Below are 13,006 nucleotides of genomic sequence, written 5' to 3' on the forward strand. Positions count from 1 at the left end.
GAAGATCAGAAAGGGAAGATGGAGCAGAAACTGAGAGGGCTAAGCCATAAGAAAATTAGAAAGCAACAGAGAAGGCTGGGTTAGGTGGCAAAGTTATTTCAACAAAAGAGTTTGGGAGCCCTTACCTACCAGTGGCAGAACAAGGCATTGGTTCCACTGGGTGTCTGGTCTTAGTGTAGCTGAGGCCCAGGGGGTTTGGTGGGTGTGCCTGGTGTATTCAGAACATGGTGGAAATTCAGATACTTCCACCTGCTGCTCCCGACAGTGTCCATGGTCCAGCGGGAGGTCTAAAGTCACAAATCTGTTGCTTTGTTTAGTTGCAGACATGAGTTTTGCTAGCACAATTTTATACTTCCTACAGAGGGGCTGCTTGGCTGGATGTGACTGCCTGTCTTAATTTTTTGTAGCCTTGAACAGTCTGATTGACCATTATGCGTCTGAGGGGAGAAAGAGTGCTCTACAGATTGGGTTCCTAGGCCGTGTTTTGGTTCAGTATCTGTCTTTACCACTAGTACAGACCTCTTGCGAGTCTTACTCTATTCCTTGGCTTTCCATCCGGGAAGTGGTACGATAATGGCTTTCTCTGACCCTTTGTCTTCTGTTTTAGGCTGAAAACTCTTCTGGACCAGCAATGCTGCCTGTACAGCACCTAATCCAATGGGGCCACTGTTTTAGTTGGGGCCTCTATTATGACCAGCATATACTGCTAATAACATTCACTAAGCTTTGGAAAGTGTCACTCTTAACAAATAGAATTGTTCAGAGTGGTAAGGGGCAAAGGGATAATGCCAGAAGTAATTCCTACTTAATTTCACTTAAAGTCTGTAAGATGAAGATTGAATACTTGGAAGCTGTTAGGGAGATGTTTGAAAGAAGAATGAATGATCTGGCCTTTGTGGAACAGGCGAGATGTATTAGTTCTCTTCCATCTCTAACTTTTTTCTCTAGCCGAAGCTGGGATTTTCCCACATAGCAGCTGTACTTTTAAAGATTGCAAATTTTGAGCCAGTGTGACTTGAAACAAATTAATTGATGAAGGGTGCACGGGATTGGCAGTTCATTGTTCTGCTTGCTGCGTTACTGGGATTTAAAATGTCATTTTGTTTTGTGTTTTCTGCAGGCATTGGTGTCACTACACTGTTACACGGACTGTTTCCTGTCAAGTGCAGAATGGGTCAGAAACTGTGATCCAGAGAGTTTATCAGAGCTGCCGGTGGCCAGGACCTTGTGCCAACTTAGTGAGGTAAAATTCCTTAATTGTATGCAAATTATGGACCCAATCCTATACTGTCTCTTCAGTTAGTTGGAGTTTGGCCTATGCAGTGCATACAGGGTTGGGCTCTGGCTTGCTTCTAAACCTGGTGATGCTAGTAGAAATGGCACTGAATAATGACTCCACTAAAGGGGGTACCCTTTCACAGGTGGGTAGCTTCATTTTGTGTTTATACTTATCTATGCAAACAAGATTCAGACTCTTAATGTTGGTGGGCAGCACTGCTTCTCTGGCTCTTGAAGAACAGCGATGGTTTTGTCTTGTACAGATGCTGTTGGAGTACCATAGCCCACAAGGAGCTAAGGTAACCAAACTCACTGTTGCTTGTGAACTGAGCTAGCCTTGGCTTTCACCCCAGTAGGTTCCCAGAAGTTAAGGGCTGTTGCGCGGAATAATAGAAGTACTTGACACCTGGCGGCAGATCTAGCAAGGTGCTGCATGTTGCTAATTCCTGCTGATTTCAGATTAATTCCAAAATTGCTCAGTCACTTCCAAAACTGAGCTTTCGTAAGGCCCTCTTTATCCATTGGTCTCAAAGCTCTTTGCAAAGGTGAGTAGGTATCTGCTATCTCTGCTTTATAGATAAGAAGTTCCAGCACAGATTGTGACTTGCTAAAGACTTTGTGAATTCATCCTTTGCACTATCTGCTAGGCTATGCTAATATTGTGCCATCTGACCCGTGACAGTCCTGGGACATGGTCTACAGTGGAGATAGTGTACAACTGTTATTCCAGGTCAATTTTTCCACACTAAGTTTGTTTCTAGGGGCATTCCTAATGTGGAGTAAGTTAAGCAACCATGTTCTCTTAAAAGGGGGAAGACTTGCTGTGGTTCATCTCCATCTGTTTTTACCTGTTTTGTCTATCCATTCTTATCCCATGGCAAGTGGAAGTTAAATTGGGGCAGCTTAACTGATAATGAAATGGTGTTAAATTACCTTGCCATAAGAGCACATGGATGAAATGGGTAAAATGAATCGGGTGACAAACTTGCAAGTGGTTAGGCCCTTTCCCTCCCTTCCAGGTTGTAATGGTTTCTTTCTATGCCCTAAGAATGTAGGAAAACCTACTCCACATTTTTGATTTTACATCTAACTTATTTTGCAGCACAAGAGCCAACAGCCTAATTTAGCTAGTAAAAATAATGAAATTGCTCATCACTAGTCTGTTCAGCTATGGGACAGGGCTTGAAGTCACCTCATAATGTAGACAGAACATTGTTGTCTTAGTAGGACTACAGTCATAAACACCTGGAAAAATCTATCTCCAAAACATTGTATACTGAGCTGCTCCCATGATTAAGTTCATATGGAACTTTAATTTTCCATATTGCTGTTACCACAGTTGTTCTCCAGTTTCCATTTGGCCACTGGTCAGCATTACTTAGTTTTCTTTTGCCTGTAATATATCTGCTTTGGTATCTATCTGTTCTTGTTTCAACCACAGCTTATATGAAGCATTTTTTATGTCTTATGCTGCTGTAGCCAAACTTCTATTGACATTTTTAATTTTCCCAGACTTGATCCTTTTCCTGTTTTAAAGGTGTTGGCTTTAACCGTATGTTTTTTAACTTGCAAAAGTTTTACCTATTTTTTAATGTGACTGGAACTATTTGGTACCAGACAATCACTGGGTCAATATCCTGTGTCTGTACTTGTACAGCTACCTTCCTAAATAAAGTATAGTAGTATATAAAATGCTGATTTTCCATTTTTGTTTATCCATGAAAGTCCAAGGAAATAAAATTAAGACTTAATGATTTTTGTTTGATATTGTGACACTTAATTTCTCTAGGAGGCAACTTGTTTTGAGCATGCTGCAAAATAGCACCGGCATGATTGGCAGAGGGGAATTTCAGAACTGAAAATACCGCAGAAACACCAGTATTGAAATAGTTTTGAGGCTACCGATACAGAAGGTTTGAACTGACTTAAACTTGGCTGAGCTGTGAGCTGATTTTTAGGCAGTAAGGTTCAGAAGGAAATGGACCTAAAGAAATCCACATCTGTTGCAGGTGGCCCATGATAATGGCCATGGCAGAGAAGGAACCATCTTGAGAACAAAAGGCCATGTGGTTAAAGTCACCTGAGGCTTAGAGATGATATTAGTTCACGGATGTCAAATACCTCCACTCCTAGATACCTTAGTTCTGTAATTTGGTTATTCACTCGTTGTTTTGATAAAGTTACATGAAAGTAACTACTAGAACTGGTGGATACCGATTGCCTTGATGTTACATGGAAATGACCTCCTTTGTGCCTGACCCATATCTTATGACTTGAATTCAGACAAAAAGACTAGTCTTTTACCTGCTGCCCTATGCTACTTTTATTATTGTTCCAGGAACTGTTTTTAATCTTCCTGGTTCAGTAGCAAATTGAAATATTTTAGTTTGGATTGAGTGGAATTTAAATAGGTTTCTTCCTCCTCTCCCACACAGCAAAACAGATGATGACACTTCTTGTGCTTTTGTTTGGTGTCAAAACACTTAAATCTCTATCACTACTGAATTAACAAGGGGCTCGACTGACAACTGGTGGTAGCGTCATTCAGCTCTATCCAATAGTTTGGCGAGCGGAGCACACTGGGAAACCTGGATTTAATTCTCTCTTCTGCCTGAGGAAATATGAACCTATATCTCCCAGGAAAATATCCTAACCACCAGCCTGTTGGGTACTCCAGGGTATGATGTCTCCTGTTGGCACTGTTCCACTACACTAACATCCAATTAACAGTCACTGGACAGGGATTGGAAACTGTGTAGAGCTCTTCTCCAGTTGAATGTCCTAACTACCCAGGTAGAGAATCATGGGTATCTCAATGACTGTCGGGAACAAAGCAGAACAGTTTTGAGAGGCTGAAGGAGGATCTCCTCCAGAATACCTTTATAGACTGGTAATTAGGACACTCACTTGAGAGAGGGGAAATAAAAGTCCGGTTTTTTTTATGCCCGAATCAAATCCCACCTTTATGGGATATGGACAGCCCTCATCTACCCCAGAATATTTCATTGCTTGGTGATTTTTTTTTTTTTTTAACTTATCCCCTTGGCATGGTAGGGAACAGAAATGAGGTAACCCATGTCCTAGGTGAATGCTGTAATCACTCATAAGGTGGAGGTGATGCCCCTTCACTTTAGGGGACTAGATTCACTAAAGTCTTCTCAGTTGAAACTATTTAGCAAACCTGAGTTTAATTCACAAATAGTTTCGGAAAAACGTATTCCCCTTCCCCTCCATTTCTCTCCCCTCCCCCCTCCTCCCCGCTCCCAGTGAACATACTATTGGCTAATACAATGTTTTGCTGAACTCTACCCATGTCTCTAGTCAAAGAACTTGTGACATCTGTAAGGGTGCCAAATGGTGACTTCCAACAGCATTATAAGGATTACTGGAGTTTTAACCTCGGTGGTTGTTCGTAAAGCATCTGGATTGCCATGTTTTAGTTGGACAAACTGTTCAGGCACAGAATAACCTTTGGCCAGGACATCTTGTAGACTTGGAGTGTCAGTGTCACTTGATTGGGTTTTTTTTTTTTTATGAGCCGGAAATGGCTATACCACGCTTTCTTTGGAAGTGTTCCTGGCAAGTCATTGTTCCTTCGTGAGACCTGAAGTGAAGATCAAGGGCACTCATTAATCTTCTGGTAACTCTTTGAATTGTTCAATGATTTAATATAGACAGGCCAAGTTCCTGCAGCCCCAAACCCCTTTTTATATTGTTTAATAGGTCAAGCATTTAAATAGTTTCATGGAGAGATGGATAGAAATCCCAGGAAGGGTTGCTGTCAAGAACTGCAGGTGTGGGAGCAAACTTGGCTCAAAATGCTAGTGCTTGGGCTTCTGGGAGTTGTGTGCAGGTTACTGGTTTAAAGTTTTACTTTTCTTGAGATCCTGTTCATCTTGGCTGCTGGTCTCTCCAGTAGCCTTTCCTAAAGCTGCTTTTTCTACATGAAATGCAAGACAGTTTTGGTAAAAGACTCGATTGGCGATTATTGGCCATTGCTTTGTTGCAGGTTTAATTTGTACGTGGTGTGCCTTTTTGAGAAAGCAGCAAGGATTTTTCCCCATCTCTTGGTCCTGTCTGATTTCTACTGTGTGTATTCCCCTGCTGCACTGGGTTTGCTATATCTTTTAAACCTCTTATCTAGGCCTTTTAAATGATTTCTCTGTCTCTTTTTGACACTAAGCTACAGGAACACTGGGTAGTGCTCCTGTTTGGACCTGCTGCTCACTTGTGGCTAATGCACAGTGCTGAGCATGCTGCCCTGGCTAGCAGGGTGGAATACTACCTGGTAGACTGTCCATCTCATTGATCTTCTGCCTTCCCAGTGTTCCCTTTGGTAGTACACCAGAATGACTGAGGATTCCTTCCTCATGCGCTTCTTAAGATCATGAACATGAGTCCTTGGAGTCTAACCCTTCTCTTTCAGTGTCTCCCTTAGCAGCTGAGGGACTATCTCCTTTTGGGACCACCTGTGTGTGAAAAATATAAGAAAGCAGCAGCCTTCTGAAACTGAGAAAATGATTTTAAAAAAAGTAGTAATTTTTATTTGGGTGGTTCAGTGGTAGAATCCTTGTCTGCCACACAGGAGATCTGTGTTCAATTCCCTGACACCTATACAGCTACAGCCATGGCGCCACTAAACATCTGGACTCAGTCTGGTCTTTAGATTCTGTCTTACTGGCCTAAAGGGGGCATGACGGTCTAGGCAGCTTTCACTCCTCCAAAATGCCTGCCCAGGCATATGCATCAAACTTCTGGGTGACTCCCGTGCATACACCGTGATCCAGGCAGATCAATGGTTGCCACCATATATAATTTTCATTTGACTTTCCAAAGCCCAGTGATGGAGGCTTCTTTACACCTACTCACGCCTAGAGGGAAAACAACAACAAAAATGTATATATCTAGAAATAACCTTCCCTCTTTGCTCGGTCAGCCTCCAAGTCTCTCCCTGTTGCGTAGAGGAGTCTCTCTCTGGACCTTTCGCTTGACCTGCCTTATGAAGTTCTAGTTCTGAGGATAATGCGCTCTATCCAGGGTGGCTACATCACTTCTACAAGACTATTTAGTCAAGAATACCACCAAGAGAAAGTGCTGTGCCACACTCAAGACTATTGTTCCTTCCATTTTTACCCTGGAATTTAGAGGGGTGTGACCAGAGTTATGCCACAGGACTGGAAGCTGCAGGCAGGCAATAATGCATATCTTCCCTATTTTTCCCAGCTCTGCCTCTACAACTGTTTCATCTGCTTGTGTGTAAGGAGTGGGCCAGGGCTCTCGTTCCATCAGGATCTGTTATCAGAAGGTTTGTGAGCAAATGGAACTCCTGCCAAAGAAGAAGGCGTCTTGCAACCGCGCTGTGACAGCCGAGAGGGGCGTTTCATTAGAGAGAGTCTGCTAACAAACAGATGTCAGCGCAGCCAGACTGAGGTTTAGGCCATTTCCCATCTCCCATTCATTTGTGTTATGTTTCTTTTCCTTACTGGAAAAATTTTGACCCTGTGCCAAGCATTTGACAGTGAAATATCTGCAAGATCCCCAGCATAGCATCTCGGCTTGTGTTTCTTCTTGCTGTCTATTCACTTACTCCAGAGAAGCTGCCAGCTGTTTCTTTTGTGTGAGCCTTCCTTCTTGGCTCCTTTGAGATTAACCTGTTTTGTTCCTACCCCTGTCTCTTATTTAGCTTGGGTGCCTCTATTTCTCTGTCAACTGGAGTCCTTTTGTAAGGAGAGTTCTCTCTTCCAAAGTGTTCTCCATCTCTGCAGTGCAACCTGTCTTTGCATGTCCATGGTGAATGCCTGTGGCCTTACAATCCAAATACGTGCATGGGCAGCTTTCCAGGGAGCTGGTCGATGCACCAATTTTTGCATATAAACTAACCAACCTGAAGGAATTAACAAAAGCTGCTTGTTTCCAGTTTCACCAGTAACTAAATCCCTGGGAACCAGCTATTGGATCAGCTGCACACAATTTTCACTGAAGCCAGTAGTATCAGGCACCCGTAGTTTTCTGTTGAGCAGTCTATAAGGGGTGTGCAAAATAGGCCATATTCAATTTGGATTCAGCCTGAATCGGGAGACAGTGATTCAATTTGTTGATTTGGATCACTGTCCCGATTCGATTCAGTTGAATCCGAATCTAAAGATTCAATGCCAATTTGGAGAATCAATGATTCGGCCATAGACGCAGCTTTAAATGCTTTTTTTCTACATACCTCGTGGTACCAGGCATGGCTTATGAACACTGCAATGGTGGGGCAGGTGGAGTGTCCCACAGTGGCACGGGGGCCCCCGCGTGCTCCGCGGCAGACCCAGAAGAGGACTGGAAGTGCTTCTGGTCCACTTCTGAGTTCACTGCTGAGTGCACTGGGGACCCCCCCAAGCTCCCATGGGACGACGCTCCATCTGCCTCACCATTGCAGCATTCACGAGCCGCCTGGTACCTTGAAGTATGGAGAAAAAACATTTAAAGCTGTGCCTATGTCTGAATCATCAAATCTCTCCGAATCGATTCAGTGGGTTCCGATTTGGTTTGGAGAGATTAAAGGGTCTCCTGATTTGGTTCGGGTTGGGAGATTCGGCCGCTTATTCGGGCCAAATCTCTGCTGAATCGAATCGGCGACCAAAGCTTTGCGTAGCCCTACAATCTGTTTGCAGCACCTAAGGGCTGAATTTGCTTTATCTTCCACGTAGGCAGTACCTCTAAATAGAACAAAGTGCCTCTAGAGCAGGGGTGGCCAACCTGCAGCTCCAGAGCCACATGCAGCTCTTCAGAAGTCAATATGCATCTCCTTGAATCTTCCATTAGGAATCTTCTCCTTAATTGATGTATTGTATACCTGGACTTAGAGAATGAGATATTTCAGATATGTAGGCTGGTTGTATATATGAAAAATCTTGCTGTGGGATCACTAGGGTTCTTTAGGGTATGTCACCAATGGATCTGTCTCATACTTAAGCATTTTTACTGTGTTAACATCTCCCTATAGTATTGGAATTCCCCCTCTCTTTCAGTCCATTAAACTGAACAATAAATCCTCAAGATCCACTCAGCATGTAAAAATGTTTGTTTTAATTTCCGTTAGCTTATGTTGGGTTTTTACAAGCTATTCATTCATGCACCTGTAAAGAGATGCTTCACCCCTTCACATAGTTTGTTCTTGCTTTTCCCTTAAATTTTCAAAAGTGAGCAGGGGGAAATTTTTGTGTGTTCAATTGGAGTCTTCTTGAAGAACCCTGATTTGCAAAAAGTGCAGAGTGTCTTCCCTCTGAAAATCAGGACATCTCAAAAAAAGCTCAATTTGGGCACAGAAAAATCGCTAATTGATACTTCAGAAATTTTGTCTTTTGTTCTCAACATCCTTGCAAAGCAGTAGGTTGGGAGGGTTTGCCAAATTGAGGAGGAATTTCCACTGATTTCTCAGCTAAGCAAACCAGAAGGCTAGGGACAGACATTCAAAAAGCCTGAGCCTGAATTGGTTCAATCTTTGCAGTTTAGTCTAACCTGCAAACCTTGAACCGATTTGGAGGTGGATAGACATTCCCTTTTCATTCCAGAACTGCAGGCACATGCCTGCAGTGGCTCAGGCTAGAAACTTGGGGGGTGCTAGAGCTGTCATTTTTTCCCTTCCACACTCTGATTAGGGAGGAGTATAAACCCCCAACCCTGCCCGCACTGTCTCAGGCTCTTCCCTGCTCACTGCTCAAGGAGCAGGAGTGTTGCCAGATTCTGCATCTGTTGATAATACTGAACTTTTCAATCTCCCTCTCCCCGCTTCTTCATATGGTCTGCAAACCAGGTAATTTCTAACAGCTTTCTCTGTCTCCTCTTGAAGACTAACAGATTGCAATCAGGAGGTTACTTGTCAGAGCAAAGTTTATCAGCCTATCAAGCTCTACAAAAGAAAACATCTCTCTCATTAGTTTCAAGCTCTTCTTATCTGCATGGTGCCACTTGCATTTGCAAGCCACTAGCTGTCTGCCTTTAGTCCAGTGAAATCGGAGACCCACACAGACACCTCTCAGCAGTAGCTGGGGGGGAGGGGGACATGGCCAACTGCCAGGTCCCTGCAGTGGAGTCCCTGCTGTGGGAGAATGGCAGGAGGGGGGATCCCTGCTTGAGCAACCAAGGGGGTGGGGGACAGGGGCAGGGGGAAGCCTGGCAGCCACTGCAGCCCCTTAGCCAGCTGGAGTAGTGATAATGCTCTGGCTAGGAAGGAGAGGGATGGGGCCAACCCTGCCCTGCTCCAGCAGAGAGCCGAGGGTCCAGGGCTGCAAAGCATCTGGGATTCTGGGGGACTCATAAAACCAGGAAGGGGTCTGGGACAGACATTGCATAAACCAGTTTGACCCAAATCATAAATTCATAGATGCTAGGGTTGGTAGGGACCTCAAAGTATCATCGAGTCTGAGCCATGCCAGTGGCAGGAAAAAGTGCTGGGATCATGTGACCCGAGCCAGGTGCTTGTCCAGTCTCGTCTTGAAGACTCCCAAGGTAGGGGAGAGCATCACCTCCTTTGGAAGCCCATTCCAGATTCTGGCGACCCTAACCATGAAGGTGTTCTTTCTGATGTCCAAACTAAATCTACTCTCCATCAGCTTGTGGCTGTTGTTTCTGGTTATTCCAAAGGGTGGTCTGGTAAACAGAGCATCTCCTATTTCCTGCTGCCCTGCCCCATCCCCCGATGAATTTGTATACTGCCACAAGATCCCCCCCCCTCAGCCTCCTCTTGAGGAGGCTGAAAAGGTCCAGGTCCCTCAGCCTTTCCTCATAAGGCCTTCCCTGCAGGCCTCTAACCATATGAGTGGCCCTTCTCTGGACACTCTCAAGGTTGTCCACATCCTTTTTAAATTGTGGCACCCAGAAATGGAAGCAGTACTCCAGCTGCGACCTGACCAGTGCTGCATAGAGAGGAGCATCACCTCCGTGGACCTGTTTGTGATGCACTTACTAATGCATGACAAGGTGCTGTTAGCTCTGTTAATTACTTCATCACATTGACTCATGTTCATCTTGGAGTCGACAACGACTCCGAGATCTTTTTCTGTTGCTGTGCTTCTGAGAAGGTCATCCCACAGCCTATAGGTGTGCTGGTGATTCCCTCTCCCTAGGTGCAGCACCTTGCACTTGTCCTTGTTGAACTGCATCCTATTGTTCTCTGCCCACTTCTCTAACCTGTCCAGGTCCACTTGGATTTGGTTTCTTCCCATCTGTGTGTTTGCTTTGCCCCATAGTTTGGTGTCATCTGTGAATTTGGACAGAGTGCTTTCTACACCCTCATCCAGGTCGCTGATGAAGATGTTCAACAGCACCAGCCCAAGGACCGAGTCAACAACTTTCAAGGTCGATACCAACCCATCCGCCACCACTCTCTGGGTACAACCCTTTAGCCAATTTGCCACCACATGACTGTGTAGTCATCCATGACACAGCTGTTCAATTTGTTTATAAGAATTGATGGGATACCATGTCGAAGGCCTTCTTGAAGTCCAAGTAGATGACATCTACCTCAACTCCTGCATCTAAGCTCTTAGTGACCTGGTCATAGAAAGAAACACGGTTAGTCGGGCAGGATCGACCTGGTGTGAATCCGTGCTGGTTGCCCTTCAGCATAATATTACCCACTGGACTCCAACAAATCTGATCCTTGATAATTTTTTCAAGGATTTTCCCAAGGATAGAGGTGAGACTATAGTTAGGTTTGGGCCTATAGTGACCCGGATCGTCCTTCCTCCCCTTCTTGAAAATAGGGACCACAATGGCCCTTTTCCAGTCCTCTGGGACTTCACCTGAGCACAACACGTGCTCAAACAGACGTGCCAGTGGCTCTGCTATGACACTGGCTAATTCTTTCAGCACCTTTGGATGGAGCTCATCCAGTCCCGCTGATTTAAACACATCCAGCCCCTCCAAGTGTCTCTTAAGTAGGTCGGTGCTGACAGTTGGTGGGCTGGTGCTTCTGTCTGATACTACATTCAGACAGGTTTATCTTAAGCCAGTTTCAGCCATTTTGAAACTTGTTTATGTGCACTGAACTTATGTTCTGTTACAGGTTTAAACCAGTTTCTGATCACTTAAACCGGTTTCTGTGTAATGTTTGCCCGTAGCCGAAAAGGGCAGTTGTACTAGTACCAGGGCTTGCGTGCATGTGTTACTCTTCTCGCAAAAGCAGTGCTGTGTAGTCCACCAGAAATGCTTGTCCTAACCCACCCTGTGCAATATGCATGGGAACCTAGGAGTGGAAGAAGCAGAAGGCACCATCCAATGACGTGTATCTTCTCTTGCAGATATAATTTTTCGTTCCTGTTTCCTCAGTAACTGGCCACTAGAACCCTGTTGATATGAAGAGCAGAATCCATGATGAGCATTTCAGATTACAGAATGCTTTGAACCTAAAGCAATTGTGTACAATAATGAGCTTAGTAGAAGAATAATACATGGATTTTCCCCATTCTGTTCCGAGTAAAAATTTGCCCCAAAAAGTGTGCGCGGTATTTCTTACTCTTTTGCCGGGCCAGTGGTGGGAAGTGCTAGCATTTTACAGGGGTTATGCTTACCTCTAGCTCCCTCCCACCCTGTGACTATCTATCTAATAAATCACCTGTCTGGTAAACTCACTCCTATACAACAGTTGATTTTGCCAGTTCGGTGGCTTCTGCCCTCCTCGCCATTCATGCATGAAAATCTAGAGTGCCCCCTTGCTGGGATCAAGCTCTTGAGGCTAGGGGCATATATCCACGTGTACAGCACCAAACACTAAAGCGACTCTGACCTGGTTGTAACCTAATCCTAAATGTGATTACATTTTATTGCAAGTAAATAGAATTTTGTTAGTGTTTGTGGGGAGAAGGGTGTTTTTGGTTTTTTTTTTTCCATTCTCTTTGCTAATCCTATTCTTTGGGCATTGCAATGAGTTTCTGCCATGTAAACTAGTGTAACCCAGATGTACCAGGGTAAGTGCTACCTCCTCCAATGGAAGGAAAGTGCTGGCTAGGCAGGAGTGATGTGAGAGGAAACTTCAGTCAAAGCCCAGTTTCCCTCTGTTCCCTATAGAGACAGGCCAGGACAATATAGACTTAACTATATACAGATTTATTAATAAAAATAGACTGAGAGAGGTATAATAGACATATTTACAAATATACAACTTTGACATGACATAGATTTATACTCTGAGAGCAGAATCAGGGGGGAACTATACACTACCACTAGGGTCCACTCAGGAACAGGTAAGTAACAGATCGATACAGGTAAACACAAATCAGGAAGAGGTAAGTAATAAACCAATACAGGTAAGCACAAGTCAAGAAGAGGTAAATAGTATACCAGTACAGGTAAGTACCAAACAAGAACAGATAAGCAACAGGTGGGTGGCCGGGGGGGATCCTGGCAAGGATTTCAGTGTGATCATATATCAACAAATCAACAATTATCATTACACAGGAATAAAAAAATATAAGGCACTATCTTACAAAATATGAGGCACATAGCATCAGAAATAAAACTTAATTCTTTAAGGGTCCCCAAGGCCTTGATGGGTCCCGAGGCCTTGCCAGCACTCCAGAGACCAGTGGGGGAAGAACCCTAATGCCCCTTGGGCCTTTCACAACCCTGAGGGAGCCTCTAAACTCAAGGGCCCCGTCCCTTTGCTCTCCTAGGAGCCCCTTACTAGCCGGGAGAAATTGCCCCTCCCCTGTGGGAATCCTTTCCTCCAGGAACTCATGACTCC

General features: G+C 44.4%; 1 protein-coding gene across 8 annotated transcripts in view; it reads left to right on the plus strand.

Annotated features, from left to right (window-relative positions):
• COL26A1 (collagen type XXVI alpha 1 chain) overlaps nucleotides 1-13,006 on the plus strand; it is a 317,198-nt gene that overhangs the window by 46,218 nt on the left and 257,974 nt on the right. For all 8 annotated transcript variants that reach the window (XM_019493390.2, XM_019493387.2, XM_019493386.2 and 5 more), the window contains exon 2: nucleotides 1,121-1,243. In XM_019493390.2, the coding sequence (XP_019348935.1) occupies nucleotides 1,121-1,243 (123 nt within the window). The remainder of the gene's footprint in view (nucleotides 1-1,120; nucleotides 1,244-13,006) is intronic.

This window comes from Alligator mississippiensis, chromosome 14 (genome assembly GCF_030867095.1).
Source record: "Alligator mississippiensis isolate rAllMis1 chromosome 14, rAllMis1, whole genome shotgun sequence".
NCBI lineage: Eukaryota > Metazoa > Chordata > Crocodylia > Alligatoridae > Alligator > Alligator mississippiensis.